A 17846-nucleotide genomic window follows, 5' to 3' on the forward strand; every position below is an offset into this window, starting at 1 on the left:
ATAGTAAAAACAGAATAAACATTTGTCCGAAAATCTTGAATTCTAAACCACTGTAGGGGTCGGTGGACCTCATGAAGAGATAACTTCCTGTAATAGAAGTAGTAGTAGATTCACAGGAGAAACATTTTTTTGCAAAGCTGTATCAATAAACGGTTTTATGAAAACAGGAAGCATTTATTGGAACATTAAATATTCACGAACAAGTGACCATAGATTATATTCTGAAACAATCGATGTTAAAAAATGTATTCAAATTGGGATTACTAAAAGGTAAATATTTTGGTTTCTGTTCAATCAGTTTTATTTCCATGTTTTTACGGGAAACTAATTCATTAGTTAATATAAATATTCAATAATTACTAAAGGTTCATGAAATTCTTTCTTGTCTGTATTTCAGGAGGAAACATCGGTGAGTTGGTATTCTGTAAATCATTAAGATTTACAGAATAGGTATTTTGCTACACTTCTGTAGTCGATTATCAATTAATCAATTTGAAAATCAAATCAAAAGCTCTTTGTAATTATCATTCAGAAAGTCAGAATGGTTTAGACAGTTTGGGATGTTTGTTTTTAAAACATTACCTTCCTTTGAAGTGTCATATTTACATGAAGGACAAAAACACAATTTGCCAAATCGTATAACTTCGTTGAGAAATTTAAAATGTATATTTTTAGTATTTATTTATATGATTTTTTTTTATGGGAACGATTACTTTAGATCGGTTTCTAAGTTGATACCGTAAATTTAGGGAAAATTTTCGATTGAATATTTCGACTCGCTAAATTCGGAAATTCATCACAAGAAGAGAGGTGTGTTTATTACTCCAATTTTCTGAACACAATCTAAAGGGAAACTTAAAATGTACTTGAATAGTTTCCATATGGATTTCATCATTTGAATTTTCAACAATAATGGAAGGTATACGTTTGGTTTTGTATCCTAGAAGCCCAACAATATATATTGCAAATAATACTGTGGTAGCTTTTGAAATCGCGGAGCTTAATTGCTAATATTTTTTCTTTTTATATTCATATCTTTTTTTCACCTGTTCTCTTCTGTCAATGAAGACCAAATATCTAATGCAAATCACATTAACAAATATCAACTATTGTTTTAAATACAGGAAATAGTGATGATATTCCGACAACAACACAATCAGGAGGTAAATATATTTCTATTATTTTTGGTGTCCTGTTTGGCGTTTTGAGATATTCCTTTAAGGTATAATCGCGGGAACGTGATACGGCATTAATTTAATAAATATTACTATCAAGGTATATAAACGAAATATCTTATTCCATTATAGTGGTATTGCTATTTTGCATATTTCAAAAGAAACGATGTCCTGACAGAAAAGTTGTTAGTTTTAGAGGTGATCAGAGATTTCATCTTTGACTTTGAACTTGTAAACTACATGGCGGTCTACTCTGAGTTGCGTTTGATATGTTGGTGATTGACATGTGGCATTCATTATACATTCGTTCTGTTAGCCATGGCCAACTTGTAAGATAAGTTTTAACAATATTCATTCCAAAACTTTCTGAAGTAAAAGTAGTAATGAAGACAGTAAACAATACCGAGTGAGACAGGATCAATGATTTGAAGCCCGAAACGTGCAGTTCATAAGTTTATTCAAATGAAAGTTGCTCAAGTTAAATATTTTTATTTGCATTAAATCAAGGTAACCAAGGAGGTAACCAAGGAGGTAACCAAGAAGGTACGTATTCCTTTGTTTTCCTTTTCTTCTTCCCTTACTTTAAAATAGTTGTTAATTTTTAAAGATGGCATGTGCTATGTAATGAGATGATTCATTATGAAAATAATCACTAACTCTTGCTATATGGCATTCTGTGTACATTCATTCTGTAAGCCAATGGCCGATTTGAATCTTGATTAAACGTATAACTTCTTGGTCATTTTCACACTGGATTTTGCGTTCTTTCATCAAAGAAAATATTGAGTGTTATAGTGTAGATGAATAATATCGATTTCTGCCGATCGTACTTAACAAAAACATTTGTGACTATGGTGTATAATGTTGTAAAAGTTGCTAATATCTCGACGATGTTCCTGCTTCATAACCTATGTTATTAGCAATAAACAGAACACCCCCGTTTTGTCATAGTTAACCAACTAAACCACTTTGAGTTTCTTAAACACAACTTTCTAACATGTTTATATCTTCAGCTCCCGAAGTCATTGATTTCTTCCAGCATATATCTTCCATCAGAAACCAAGGTATGCTAAGCTTCAATTTGACTTTGAAATGTTGTTTATCTCTAAATCGAGAATATTATGTGTCCAATTATCATCCATTAGTCAGACCAATACTATATATACTATATTTGCTAACACTACCCAGAACAGTTGTGCTGATACCTTTGTAAGGACAATACATTAACAGTGCAGTGTACTATTGCGCTGTCTGTAAAAAAATATAGAACCTATTCTTTAACTGTGGTATATATACAGCAGGCTTATAACGTATACATTTAAAGGGGCATAGCTCTATTGCAGTTGTAACTTCACAAGTTACTGGACATAATATGGTTGATGGTCAACCCCTCCCCCTCCCTACCCCATCCCCTTAAACACACACACAACATACCTGGTTATGAGCATTTCTTAAGTAAGTGTGTACCATGGGGCATTTGACTTACGGACAAAACCTTTGCTTTGATATAGTTAAAGTTTCAACTAAGTTTAAGAGGTCTTGGTGTTATCTAAAACGAATGTTATATTTCATGAACGTATGCGCAATACTTAAAAGTATGAGGCACATCCAAAATAAATTGGAAACAAGTTGAGAAACAAATTTGAAATTATGTATCACTACTATTACTGACTGTTTAAATGACTAGCTTAAGTTTAACCATATTTGCAGATTTCAACGCAACCAGATTTCCAAATGTATCAATTTAATGTAGGTTTTTTTTTTGCAGTTTTGAAATTACAAGTATTTTTTGGGCAGGAATAAGCCAGCAGCTTCAAACCGTTAAGGAGAATGCATGATTAGTCGATTGTTTGTACCATGACGACTTCATATTTCAGTTGTTCAGGGATTTAACTTTGACACTAACGTTTATATTTTTTATCCTAGGTATTAATAGAGACCGAGTTAGTCAGGTGGATGGAATACTCCAAACTGCTCGGTTCAGACCAGGAAGTACTTATTTCAAACTCACAACAGGTAAGAAACCATTCTCCGCCTTAGACTTAAAGGGGGAAGACAACTCTTCGTACTCATTCATATTCATTGTTTCAAACCAAAGAATGTATGCTATTACATATTATATAAAATACTTTATATAGAGCGCGATTCTGTATCTGTAAATATTTTTTCATAATTTTAATCCAGTATCAACTTACGATCTATTTATATTTAATTATTTCCTGCATCATCTTGATACTTTCAGGACAACAACCAGCACAACCAGGTAAACAGTTTCCTGTGTCCGTCTTTCTCTTTGTCATATTTGGTTTTAGTGTTATTGGTCCTATTTTTCATTTCATTTAAATAAAGTATATCAGTAAAACTGATCGACACTAATTAGTCTACTCAAGTAGGAACAGTGAAACATTCAAATATGAGTTGGTTCCTTACATCTACTTAAAATAGTTATCATTACAGTTAGAACATAGGATGTGGTGTTCTATACATTGTTCATGACATCATTGTTCACTTGATTGTTAAAACCGTTGTTATAATTGCTGTTATAATATAATATATAATAATATATTATCCTTTTATAGAACAACCAACAGACAATGGCGAATTACGAGTAGACGGTGAGTAGCGACAGTAATAGTTAGATTGTATTAATAATAATACTACTAATAATAATACATCAAATGTAATGTGTATGGGGGTATTCAAAGGGTTAGAGCGGTGGTTAGGAGACGGGGGAAGGGTAACATATCTGTAATACATTAAGAGCTATCTGAACGATTTCTCGCGAACATAACTTTACAAATAGTATGAAATTAAGTTGCTCATATTACTTCTTTATTCCGTATTTCCATAAAACATATCCATTTCTTTTCTGGCATTTGAATATATTTTATAGTATTGCAAGACATTCGAAATAACCTCATCGGGTCTGTGAACAACGGAGACAGGACTCAAATAACAAACAACGGTAAAGAAAGACGATTGGTTTCTCTTCCCTTAATCTAATTGAATGTAGCTTTATTGTCTAGTCAGTATTGAAGTCGTTTTACAGTCACGTTTGTGATAATTCTATAACTTTTAAGGATTTATTTATTCAGTCACAAGTCCCGTTTTTGAACAGAAACGCACATTTTCCTTAATGCGTGTTTGATGCTTCCATGTCTTAAACTATACGTAATATCTTTAAATCACTCAAACAACTGTTTATCAACTATTGTTAGGTTTAAGGTCATAATATGGAACAATAGGGTACCATTTGTCTCTGTGAAACAAAGCTAATAGTCAAACTTTAGAACTGGCGTATCGAATGCATGTACTGCTCATTTTAATCCCTTTCATCAATTTAAAGGGCATGCAGCCAACGCGTTCGTACTGTTTAATTACCGAACTTAAATGTGAATGGGTAAAGTCGGCAAAAATCCTACTAGCGGATATAAACGCCAACCGTTTGTTATATCACAATTTTCCAGAGCAAGACCAACAGACAGGCAACGACCGGCAGACTGTCTTGAGCTTCTTCCCAACCAGGAATCAAGTGAATGTCCAACGTGGTGAGTGTATTTCATTGTTTGGTGATTTTTTTCCCCTAGCACCATTGACATAGCTAATGGTATAGGTAGACGATTAAAAGGGAATGCACATTAGTTTTGTAGAGTGCACCAGCACTTTCATGCACTCGCGAAAATTTGAACCCGCCAGTTCGAGTCGGGGAACACGGAACGGAGTGGTCTCGGCCTACGTGTATGGCAAGCCACATGTGTAATAATGCGATAAACCGAGTTTATCGCCGGTAAACTCTGTTTTTCGATCGATAAACTGAGTTAATCGACTAGATAAACGTGTTTTTCGCGATAAACTCAGTTTATCGAGCGAAAAGCAGAGTTAACGGCGATAAACTCGGTTTATCGAATTATTGCACATGTGGCGTGCCATGTCCAATTCGATAAACTGAGTTTATCGAGCGATAAACAGAGATTATCGATAAACCAAAATTATCGAGCGAAACATATTGCCCATTTGATAAACTCGGCTTATCGCCGATTATTTGAGTTTATCGAGATAACCCTGCTTTTCGCTCGATAAACTGAGTTTGTGGCGAAAAACACGGTTATCCATTCGATAAACCGAGTTTAGCGAACGCAAAACAGAGTTTAACGGCGATAAACTCGGTTTATCGAATGATTGCACATATGGTTTGCCATATAAGTGTTCCTGACGTTTACTAGGCCTAATTATAAAGATAAAGTCTACTCATGATAATGAAAAGTCGGCTTATAGCAGAGGATGTGTTCTGAATTACAAAATAACGGTTTCCTTAAGGCTTGAGTCCCTCAAGTAATTCTGAACTATATTTTATTCCAACTCGGAGTAGGCTAGGCTAAGCCTACGTTGAGGCCTCATTTTTTCCCCTTGCTTTTTGCAAAGCAAGGATAGCCTATGCATTCAACTTGACGTGTGGGTGTTCGTGTGTGTGTGACGCTTGGCTTGTGTACACGATATCTCAATAAGTGAATGATGTATCATGATCAAACTTGGTGGGTGTATAGCCCATAGTAAGAGAAAGATCCCTATTGTTTTTGGTGCCTGTGAAGGTTACCAAAGGTCAGTTAGAGGCCAAAAACCAAAATATTTAAAACTATTATAAATCCCATTGACAGGGTCCGGCATAGTTTATATTTTGGGAGTAGTTGTAAATGGGGTCAGGAATTGTTTCCAAACATAACGGTCATGTGAACGAAGGTCAACAGAGGTCAATTGGGGTCAAAAACTAGTATTTTTGCAATAACTTGAGAACAAAATGTCCGTCAAGGTTGAGAGTTACGTTTTTGTAACCTAGTGGTCGACCCGCATCTAGGTGACCTATATCAGTTTCTCTAGTTATTTGAATTTTCGGGGCCATAATCGGATCTCAAATGTACCTTCCGATCAAAATTGTCCATGGTTGACCCCTGTACGACCTACTCGTGCGAAGTTATCAGAGGTCAAGGTTTTTTTTTTAATAAGTACAGTTAGGATAGTCTTACAGACTTGTCAATGTTGTTCTGGGGAATCAGTGTGTCAAACTTCATCTAACTATGAGGTCAGAAGGTAAAATCTTGAAAAATATGGTCATTTTGGGAGATATGGAGCAAAGAAAACAAGTTTATCAATAATTTGATGTGAGACGGAGCTCTGTGTGCCAAATAGAGGAAACCAACTCCCGCTCTAATCGGACACCTGGTTCTCAAGTTAAGAGGGGCGAAAGGTTGGTCTTGATACCTTTTTTGCAATAACATTCTGTGAGAACATTGGAGCAAATAACAATTTCAGGAAAGAGTGCACATCATTAAGTGGAATATTTTGGATAAAAATCATCAGGTCATCCAAGGTCATTCAAGGTTGCTTATGTGCCAAAAACTGCCAACTTATGCTAATTTTGGCAATAACGTTTAGTCACGAAGTCTGACATGGCTGTTAAATTGGGACAAGTTGTAAATAAAATCACGGTGATGTGATCCGAGGTCACCAAAGGTCAATTATGGGTCAAAATGTAGTTGTTTTTTTTGGGGGGTGGGGGGGTTATAACTTGAGAAAATACCATTGACAGAGGCTGACATGGTTGATATTTGTGGATTTGTTGTGAATTGGGTATGGGATCGTTTCCAAACATAACAGTCATGTGATCCAAGGTCAACAAAGGTCAATAAGTGGTCAAAAAGTTATTAGAGATCAAGTTTTTGTTCGGTTTTGTTAATATTATAATTAGTGTTCGGATGATTCTGTGATTTCTGTAAAAAAAGTATCTGTAACAAAAAGTGAAAATAGTCTTAAGTAAGGCTAAGCCTAACCTTACGTTAGTGTTAAGAGTACACTACAATTTAAAGAAATGGATGGACAAGGCACAATATAAGAGATGTAAACAACGCTTTGAATGGAAACAGTGAGAACGACACTTTGAATGACGACAATGAAATAGATGCTTTGAATGACGACAATGGTAACGGTTCTCCGAATGGCAAAAACAAGATCGACGCTGCGAGTGCCGACCAAGGGCGGCGGAACCGGTGGGGGCACAGGGGGCACGTGCCCCCCCCCACTTTTCTTCAGTTTAAATATGTGCCCTTTTTCTACATAAATATTGAGGTGTTAGCAAGAGGCCAGGGAACCAGAATGAACACTCGGGAAGTGCCGTTTCCGGCCATCTGAGGGGTTTGCAAAACCAAAAATTTTCTTGTACGATCCGCGCCAACCGATGGTGGCCCACCGCTCAGAAAGTCGTGCATACAACTTTGCAAAACCTGGCTACGCCACTGACTTTTAATAAATTTATGTGGGTCAAACTCAAAGCTATTTCAAATGGAATTCTTTTTAAAGATATTAATAAGAAATAAACTCTAATTCGGAAGATTCCTACATTAGCAACTAGCGTGATTTCACCTCATTTTGTCTCAAAGGAAAACTTGTTCCTTGTTTCCCAATTTGCACATTGAGGGGGGGGGGGGGGCGTTGATGGAGTGATGTGTATACGCAAATAAGAGTTATAAAGGGTGCTAAATATAAGGTTGCATCAGTCCACTCGAATTTCTGCAAAGTGCCCTTTGATGTCGGTGCCCTCCCCCCAGATTAAAAGTGCTTCCGTCGCCCTTGGTGCCGACAATATAAAGCCAAAGGACGGTTGGTATGAAAATGTCTTCATTGTCGATACAATTACTTTTTTGCTTGCTATTCCTAGGTCAAGAATGGTTTGATGATATCAGAGGCAAACTAACCATCCAGGAGCAAAATAATCAAAGAACTAGCTTCCAGTTTCCATCCAGGCCAGATAATCAACCTTCTGACCAAGGCAATGTACCAGGTAAGTCTCATCTAATAAGTTTTAACACTCTTTTAAAAGAGGTTAATGAAGGGTAAATTTTAATCAGAAAAGGTAACGATGCAAGGGCAAGGTAGTTAGATATTCTTGTAGCAGACAATGTAACACTGACCGTTGAGACAAATATATTGCACACTTTTAGTTGAAAATGCCACTTTACATTGGTCCTGACCTGAGATATGTTTGATTGGAGGTAACCTAATGTGACAAGCTAAACCCTCCAAGAAGTGGATCACATAACTGCTTTGTAATGTCATAATGGTAAAAGGTCGTCAACAGCTTTACCTTCCTATTCTTAAACTTCTTGTCGATTTATCTTTAAAATTTGATGATATATTGTGTACGCCTAGGTTTTGTTAAGCTGTTATTTAGGTTGTTTGTATTTATAAATTTATTAAAACATGTTTTTTAGTGAAATGAGTTTTCTGGTGTGAATGAATATGTAAAAAGAGAACGTAAAAGTCACAGAAACATTTGCAGCCCAGCCCCAGTTGTCATTAAGATATCATTCAATCAGCTGTTGCCAGATGCATTCACAAAATTTTATGAAATTTGACAAATTAACGTCTTCAAATATACGAAAAAATTTATTTGACAATTGATGCGGTTTTGACCTAAGAATGCAGAACAGTTTCAGCAATTTAATTAATCAATTAACTTGTATCACTAGAATACTCCTGTAATGGGGCTCAAACTTTTCATTTTCACAGGGATTGGATTTTCAGACGGTGTCACCCAAACTATAAGCACAAATGTGAATCCAGGTGATCAACAACCCACTGACAACAATCAACAAGGTAAGCAACAAAGTAAAGAAACTATGTTACCATGGTAACGAAAATTGGAGGTAAATTATAATTTTTTTTTATTATTATAATTTTAGGTTTACAGTCTTGTTCAGGGCCAAGGCCTTCTCACACGACTTTACAACTTAACCCTGGTCATTGGTACTTTGTCACACCTACACACCAAAGTGTGCACAATTCAATCAATCTCTCCTGGGGCACCACAGTGCACCACAACCTCGTGTCCCCCGGGGGACTTCCCATAGGTTGCAGCCACAAACCGGCGCAAACAACTATATTTACAAGTTACCTCGCAAGTCCCCATTTATACACCTGGGTGAAGAGAGGCAATGGAGATAAAGTGCCTTGCCCAAGGGCACAACGTTATGATCTGGCCAGGGCTCGAACCTATAATCCTTAGATCACAAGTCCACTGCCTTAACCACTTGACCACAACGCCCTCATTAGGTAAATGCAAAAAGCTGCGTCGATTGGAATTTATGTATTTGATATAACTCTGGTCTAACAAACTTTAATAGCTGGTGCAAGCAGAAGTAGAGAATCTGGGGGAGAATATCCATATGACTTTTTTTAGAAAATAGCTGCTTTGTCGTATGTCAGTACTGATCTTTGCCAATCGTTACCTCACTTCTGTACATTTAAGTTGGTTTGCTTTCATGTTTTCTCGGTTCCAGTGTTTTTCTGTTCAATTTTTTACAATTCCATTTGCAGGAAATAATAACCAAGGTGTTAGCCTGACAGCACCTTCTATCTCGTTTAACATTGATCGAAGTAAGTAATGAATCTTTCTAATGTTCATTACTGTTTTTTTGCTAGACTGTTTTAATATTATAGGGATACTGGTTGTTTTCTTATTATCCCTTGCTGTAGCTTAAGGTTACAGTCCTTCATTTTAACTGTGTAATTGCACTTTTTGGTAACATTTGCATGTCTTGTAACATTCATTTACTTCCAATGAATCCCAGATTCTTTTATTCCTAGGGTGTTTTAGGAAATTCTTTCATTTCAACTCTCTCTTTTCTTATCTGAAGACAATGGATTCACAGACACCAACATACAAAGATCAGACTTGAAGTTCAATATTCCACAGCTTGCAGGAAACAAAAGAGGTAACTTAGCTTTAGTCGTTCCTGTTTCCACACGTCATACGTTCCTAAATTGTCTTCTGTGAATTGACCTCTTTTTTGTACATTCCAGGTAACATTTTATCATTTCCGAAAGTGTCTCTTAGAAATGCCCAAGTCACCATGATCATAACTATAACATTGAATGTTTTGGATCAACGATGACAGACTGTGATGTTGGCATTTATATGAGTGTTTTGTTAAAGTTTTTATTATGTTTAATTAAGAATAAACAGTTACTGTATACCCATGCAGTTAGGGGATTCTTCAGTGTTCGATGTCACAAAGTGACTCCTTGAGTATACAATATTCGAACTATACAGTTTACCAACTGTTTTAAAAATATGTTAAAAATATTTTTAAAAGTGTATCTGATAGAGGCCTATTTATTATTCAAGTCATCATTTCAAAATCGTTAATAATTTATTACCTTTTCATGCAAGTCAAATTATTTAAAATGCCAAATCAGTATTTGGTCTCTACTTTTATTGATACATTGTCGCATTTCTTCTTATGAATAGTTCAACAGTCCGTCCGATTCTTTGGTTCTCCGAGACAAGGTGGTGGAAGGACGGATACCCTCTCGATCCCACCGACTAATTTTGGTAAGTTGGTGATTTCGGACATGACCATTGGTTTCCCAAACTTCACAAAGGCTTGGTGACGTGTTGTCCTATGATAAACCTGTCCTAATAGACAAAGAGCTGTGAAGTTATGCAACATCCTTCTCAGTTTCTTAATGGTTGGATTAGTGTGAAAACCGATGCTTTAAATATTGATATTTCTGTATTCTCTTTAGTTTACAAGTGTAGAAGTGGACGAGAGGATTATAACTTGGAGGATCTTTGTAACAGAAATTTGCTAAACACAGAGTGTGTTTGGGGTGTTTGTGTGTGTAGGGGGAGCATGGTCATGGTCGTCACTATAATACGCATTCTTAAGGATTCACCAAAATGACCCAGTTGGATGGTTTTTGTAGTAACCTACCAGCAATATGATGAAATTTGAATTCATCTCCATAGAACTACCAAGTTATCCGGTTGGAAGCTTTGTGTTCTCCAATGATCAGCCTAACAGACAGACCTTCACACTCCAGGGAGTGGTCACTCGAGGTACATTCAACCAGGACATGTCCACCATTACACTCCCATCGGGTGAGGTCATCAATTCTTTCAGTACCATCACCCTTCCTGGCGGCCGCATCACCCCAACCACCTACAGAACAGAGACCCGATTCGAGTACCCCGACGGTACCATTGTCTTCAGAAATGGCCTCATTCTCAACGCGGATGGATCCATAATCACAAGCACTGTACAACCAGACGGCACGATCCTGCTCCCAGATGGATCCATTGTTACATCTACAGGTGAAAGACAACCGGTCGAAGGAGATGTAATCAGAGCAACCACAACAACTACACAGAGATTTATCGTCTTCCCTGATGGCCGACTCGTCTTCCCCGATGGGACGATTGTTGTGACGTCTCCTCAGAATAATCCTGAAGGTAAATAAAGCATGCCAAAGGAAATAAGTCATCTAAGAATTCAGAATGATACCGTATTGTGTAAACAAATACTCGAGGGGAAGAATAAGGTAATCGGCTAGATCTATATCGCCATCACTGATTGGTGACTTGACTATTGACTAAATTGGGAATTACTCTGGAGAGCATCTTAAGTGTAAGTGCTGGGTTCAGAGGTCATCTAACCTTGAGATGAGCAACAAATCCTTCCTTCTCTAAAGAAGTCTCAGAAAGCAACCGTTACCAAATTTTCAAGTTCATTGGTTTGTTATTTCATAGATGTATTCAGCTTGAAAGGTTGCCATGCATGTGGTTACATGGTTGCTATGATGTGGTGCGTGGTTGTCATGCATGTGGTACATGATAAAACACCGGCAAGTACAATCTATATAATTCATCGTTGCTGTGCCTGTTACAATGCAGACAATTCAAATACAGTGTTCAGTATCCATGATAGTCGTAACCTTTACATTCATAATCGCGTATGTGTGGGTGTGTGTGGGTGCGTTTGTGACGCCCAGCTTCTCAACACGTTCTCTCAAGTAGGGAAGGTCAGACCATTTCATATATGGTGTGTAGAATTACCACATTAAGTACAAGAAACCTATTGTTTTTGGTGGAGGTCAAAGTTCATTTTGGGTCACCAGGGGTTAAATTGTGCAAAACTTGTAAACACGATATCTCAAGAAGGGAAAATTATACCAAATTTATATTTGATGTGTAGAAGTACCACATTAAGTACAAGACGCTTACTGTTTTTGGTGGAGGTCAAATGTCATTTCGGGTCACCAGTGGTCAAATTGTGAAAACCTTGTTAACACATTATCTCAAGAAGGAAAGCTTGGGAGGACCTCATATTTAGTGTGAAGAGCACCATATTCAGTTAAAGAAGCTCATTGTTGTTGGTCGAAGTCAAAGGTCATTTGGGGTCACCGGGGGCAAAATTGTGCAAAACTTGTAAACACGATATCTCAAGAAGGGAAAGTCGGAAGAACTTTATACTTCATGTGTAGAAGTAACATATTGAGTACAAGAAGCCTATTGTTTTTGGTTGAGGTCAAGGTCATTTGGGGTCACCATTGGTCAAACTGTGGAAACCTTGTAAACACGATATCTCAAGAAGGAAAGCTTGGGAGGACCTCATATTTAGTGGGAAGAGCACCATATTCAGTTAAAGAAGCTCATTGTTGTTGGTCGAAGTCAAAGGTCATTTGGGGTCACCGGGGGCAAAATTGTGCAAAACTTGTAAACACGATATCTCAAGAAGGGAAAGGTCGGAAGAACTTTATACTTCATGTGTAGAAATAACATATTGAGTACAAGAAGCCTATTGTTTTTGGTTGAGGTCAAGCTCATTTGGGGTCACCATTGGTCAAATTGTGGAAACCTTGTAAACACGATATCTCAAGAAGGAAAGCTTGGGAGAACCTCATATTTAGTGTGAAGAGCACCACATTCAGTTAAAGAAGTTCATTGTTGTTGGTCGAAGTCATAGGTCATTTGGGGTCACCAGGGGCAAAATTGTCAAAACCTCGTAAATACGATATCTTAATGGGGATCATGGGCAGACCTCATATTTGGTGTGTAGAAGTAACACATATTGTAAAAGAAGCCTATTGTTTTTGGTGGAGGTCAAAAGTCATTTGGGGTCACCAGGGGACAAATTGTGAAACACTTGTAAACATGTACACCCTCACTATACATTACGTCAGATTCATGAAGACAACCGCTCGTTACATCACCAAAACCACATTGCATTTATAAATTCTGGTTTGTTTTCATGTGTGTGAACCTTTTGTTTTTGGTAAAAAATGTACTATCTTCAATAATATTACAATCCATTGCCTTTTCTAGGTTTTACAATACCAGGTGAAAGTACCCAAGGAACAGTTCTTGCTAACGGTGATGTTCAATTACCTGAAGGTGAACTAGATTTCTCCAACTCCATCCTTCGATTAACAAGTGGTGGAACCAGGACAGTCAACATAAGACAGGAACAGATATTTGTCTTCCCTGACGGTACCATTGTCTTCAGCAATGATGGTACTACCATCAATCCTGATGGGTCAGTCACCAGGAGCACCATAAGTCCAGACGGTACCATCCGCCTACCTAGTGGTGCAATCATTTCCTCTGACAGACAAATTACGTTCCCAGATGGCACAACTGGAAGCACCACCACAAGAACTGAGAGAATCGCATACTCTCCTGGTGGTAGATTGGTCCTGCCAGATGGAACAACTTTGACACAACCATTTACCCTTTCCTCAGGTAATTGTCAGGTCCATCAAACTATTAGAACTGGTATAAACTCTTAAACTGGCTTAAAGAACAATTGATATCAAATGTGTTACGAGCACATATTATTTTATTGTTATATCATCTTCGTAAAATAGATCAGTTTGAGAAATATATGAAATTTTAAGAAAATGTTTGGCAGTTATACATATCTACGGTCTCGTTTATTTTAAAGGTGTAAATTTCATCGGAAGAACCTACCGCGGAGAATTTGAATCTGATGGAACTCTGGTATTGCCTGATGGTGAGAGGATCAGATTTGATGGCACTTTTGAACTCCCTAACGGGGAGACCAGACCAATCGCTATAGAAACTGAAACCAGCATCGCTTTAAGTGATGGACGTATTGTCTTCGCCAATGGTATATCCATCCGTCCTGATGGATTCATCTCTCAAGGACGTGTGGATACTTCCGGAAGGATTACCCTACCTGATGGCACTGTTGTATATCCGAGTGGCTCCTTCATTCTGCCATTCCGCCAACCAGTTCAGGGTACAATCTTACGGGAAAATATCGCAGTTCTACCCGATGGCCGTTTTGTCTTACCTGATGGTACTGTGGTTCCAATCTCTATTGGAAGTAAGTTGACAGAAAGATCAAAATGTAACTTCTCCTAAGCCAGAATCTCCTAAACTTTGCTAAGCCAGTGTTATGTTGATATTTTATTCATTTCTGTCACTCAGATTGTACTGTAATAGTTGTTACATTTAGAGGGGATGATTTAATAATGCTAAAAAAATGTATTTTGTTTTGTTTGGTAGTGAATGCTTAAATATTTCTGTTTGATGTTTTAATTTTCGGTTTGTGAGCTTCACATGTAATTAGTCAGGTGTGTTGTGTAACACAACACAGCAGGTGACTTTCATACTGTTAAAGTTTATTTGCTACTATCAAAATTACTGATATTTATCTGGTGAATAGAATTGAGTAAAGAACAGCAATGTGGAATCTTGTGATTTAATCAATTGGATCTTGTTTTGACTCATCTGACGCAGGTCAATTCCAAAGAGGACAGTTTGCATCTCCTAGCGCTTCATCAGAAGTGGCAGTCTTTGTTCTTGGTAACACAGAAACTGTTTCACCAATTGCGAATGACGGTACAATGGTACTCCCCGGCGGTGGTGGTGTTGTGTCTTTTACCTCTGGCATATTAACCCTTGCCAATGGAAACCAGGTGCCTGTAGGTACAAGCCAGATCTCTTTTGTTACCCTCCCTGACGGTAGGCGTGTCCTACTTCAAAATGGCTATGTTCTAGCTAATGATGGCACAGTCACCTCTGGAACAACCCAGTCTGATGGTACTATCATCCTCCTAGATGGCACAGTGATATACGCAAACGGCAATTACATACTCCCTTACGGTGAAGGAAGAGGAATGGCCGAGATCACCCAAGCCCTGGTCGCCAACCTCCCCAATGGTATGTTTGCTTTGTCCACCGGTGATGTGCTGACTGTCTCCAAGATACCAGCTATCGGCCGCCTGACTCCTCAAGGAAGCATCATATTCCCCAACGGTATGGAAGTGCACCCAGATGGATCTGTGATGATTGGAAGCAACCGTACCATCCAGACCACAGTCATGGACAACTACTACCTGCTCCCTGATGGACGCATCATCCTCAAGGATGGCAGAATTTTCACCAACCTTGGAAGAGAACAGTTTGATGCAGCATCTGCCCAAACAGGAGGAAGCGGAGGAACTGGGCTTAGCAGCCTCGCGGATGGTGAGATTCTTCTCAGATTTGCCTGGTAGTTACACATCGTATCATCAACGCTTTTCAGATCTACTTGGATCTTTAACCGTATCTAGCTTTCACTGAATTGTTTTCTTTGAGTACCGTCAGGCTCTCTGTTTCGTATGGCATCAACTAATGCATTCCAATGAGTTCTTAGTAACTGTTTTCAGTTTCCAGTTACCAACTTTCCCAAAGTCTCTCTATGAAGTACGTTTATTTCCATGCTTGTTTGGAAGTCACCTGAGAGTGCAAAGTGTTCATTTTTCTGATATTCTTAGGGTTATCTTGAAATCGTAAACTATTCGCACAATGTTTAAACAAGGTTATTTCCAATCTGAATATTTTTCTTTGTGGTGGATTTTATTGCTGTAAGATGGCTCGTTTGTTAATAAACGTATATACTTTGTTCTCTAGCTATTTCAAAGTTCCGAGGCCGTATTGGTGGATCACTTCTCCCGGTGAATTACAACAAGAAAATGCCATTAAATGTCTTTGTGCTTAACAGGGGCATCATCACAGGTATGTAAACGTTTCAAACATTTTACTGGTCAAGCAAGGAATCCATAACTTTGTCATGTAAGCAACATAAATTCACATTTATGACTGAAATACTGTACCCCTTGTCAAAGAAAAAAGTTGAATGTATGTGATGAAAAGGTAGAGAGAGGCGATTGGGAGGGTGGTGGAAAAAGTAGATGCTCTCAGAGTTAATTTGTTGGTACCGAATTTACATGAAAATTATCAATAGGACTTCCATCTTGTTTAAGGTCATTTTTGCATGTACTCCAACAGACTTTCCTCAGTTTAGACGTGATACATTGTCTTTTTTTTTTGGCGTAGATAAAACTTTTTTCTTGATTTTAAATGTTTTCAGGATTGGTACCCCAAGATGTGAGCACTGAGATCAAGGTTACATCTACCAATGGCCGGAGGGTTTCTTTCACCAAGATGTTCTCCGTAGTAAGGGGTAACCCAGCTGGTGCAAGTGCTGGTGAGATATACTGAAATCTTGTATAATCATCAGACAGAATTTTAGAGATTAAGATCAAATATGTCATTAGTTGTGTCCGTTACATGTGTCATCTTTAAACCAGTGTTTGTGAACAAATACGTTTCTGGGCTCTTTCATACTTCTAGTTGCTTCAATTGTCATTATTTCTACTGAAATGTGGGTCAGAAGATGGCTTCTTGATTCTTGCTTTTGTTTCCACCATCTTGACTTTTGTAGATGGAGCAGCAAACTCTGAGTCAAGAGTGGCTTTCTCTACCACCATTGATGCTCCAGAGGGCAGGTCGGATTATGTATGGAGGACACTACACACTATCTCAAGTGAAGATAACTTGGTTGATGGTAAGTAGGTATCTCCACCCTTCCCCTCCTTGAAGCACTGAATCTTGCTGAAAGATGCTGCTATGTACAGCCTTCAAGTAAAAGGGTGTGTGGTTGATGGTATCAGCTCATCACACTCACTAATCCCCAAACCCCTGTCCCTCATAAGTGGAAAGTCCCCCCCCCATCCTTTCTAAATAGAGCCCCATCCCTGGCAGTTTATTTGTATTAGGAGTGAATAAAATTCAAACCAATGCCTAATAGTATCGAAACAGGGTAAGGTGTGTTTTCTTTAAATAAAGGGCTCATTTTTTACAACAGAGGATGTTTTCCAGAGTGTCAGTCTCAGGTATTAGATAGTACCTTTGTATTTTATTTGGTCATCAAGAGACTGGGTTCTGCTTAGGGGGGAGAGGGCACTGTCTTCAATATCGGTTGTCTTCGTAGATAGTGGGTAATTGATTGATTGATTGATCACTATATAGTGATAGCCGTTTCAACTGACCATTGGTCTAGTAAGAGTCTAGTCAACTCAGAAAATGACTTTATTTTTTTGGTTTAACCAACAGTAATGCTTGAAGGAGGTGCGACCTTCTCTCTGCCACTGTCACTCAAGGATCCAACCACAGCAGAAATCTCCACCATCCATCTACCATTCTTATTGGGATTCCAAACCAGAGAATTTTTAGAACGACTTCTGCTAAGTAGTAAGTCTTTGACGGTCAGACTACATGAACTGAACGATTTACATAATTCTTAAATACTCTAGTCACTTGCCCAGCCGATCGTTAATTTTTGTAGAGAATTATTTGATAGTACGTCATTGTGCGACAGTTAGAACCATACTTTGAACAAAGGTCGTGTTGTTTGCCTGCAGAAATGTTATCGTCATCTAACACCATTGATGACACGTCTGTGGAGGAGAGTTGAAACTCCTGATTAGTTTTTGCAATGACTAAAAAGTCTTCCTTTCATTCAAGTGTGTCACCATTGACATCAATTT

The 17846-nt window shown here is 37.9% G+C and overlaps 1 protein-coding gene across 1 annotated transcript in view; it reads left to right on the forward strand.

Annotated features, from left to right (window-relative positions):
- The first annotated feature begins 354 nt into the window (after positions 1–354).
- The window catches only part of LOC139962515 (uncharacterized), a 61001-nt gene continuing 43509 nt past the window's right edge, over positions 355–17846 (forward strand). The window contains exons 1-22 of the mRNA XM_071962541.1: positions 355–409; positions 1125–1163; positions 1683–1718; positions 2189–2239; positions 3102–3191; positions 3418–3438; positions 3755–3790; positions 4069–4140; positions 4643–4723; positions 7885–8007; positions 8736–8822; positions 9543–9602; positions 9863–9940; positions 10477–10560; positions 10978–11460; positions 13333–13749; positions 13952–14356; positions 14773–15501; positions 15928–16032; positions 16388–16504; positions 16742–16864; positions 17413–17550. Of these exons, the coding sequence (XP_071818642.1) occupies positions 370–409; positions 1125–1163; positions 1683–1718; positions 2189–2239; positions 3102–3191; positions 3418–3438; positions 3755–3790; positions 4069–4140; positions 4643–4723; positions 7885–8007; positions 8736–8822; positions 9543–9602; positions 9863–9940; positions 10477–10560; positions 10978–11460; positions 13333–13749; positions 13952–14356; positions 14773–15501; positions 15928–16032; positions 16388–16504; positions 16742–16864; positions 17413–17550 (3415 nt within the window). The 5' untranslated portion in view covers positions 355–369. The remainder of the gene's footprint in view (positions 410–1124; positions 1164–1682; positions 1719–2188; positions 2240–3101; positions 3192–3417; positions 3439–3754; positions 3791–4068; positions 4141–4642; positions 4724–7884; positions 8008–8735; positions 8823–9542; positions 9603–9862; positions 9941–10476; positions 10561–10977; positions 11461–13332; positions 13750–13951; positions 14357–14772; positions 15502–15927; positions 16033–16387; positions 16505–16741; positions 16865–17412; positions 17551–17846) is intronic.

This window comes from Apostichopus japonicus, chromosome 21 (assembly GCF_037975245.1).
Source record: "Apostichopus japonicus isolate 1M-3 chromosome 21, ASM3797524v1, whole genome shotgun sequence".
Classification (NCBI taxonomy): domain Eukaryota; kingdom Metazoa; phylum Echinodermata; class Holothuroidea; order Aspidochirotida; family Stichopodidae; genus Apostichopus; species Apostichopus japonicus.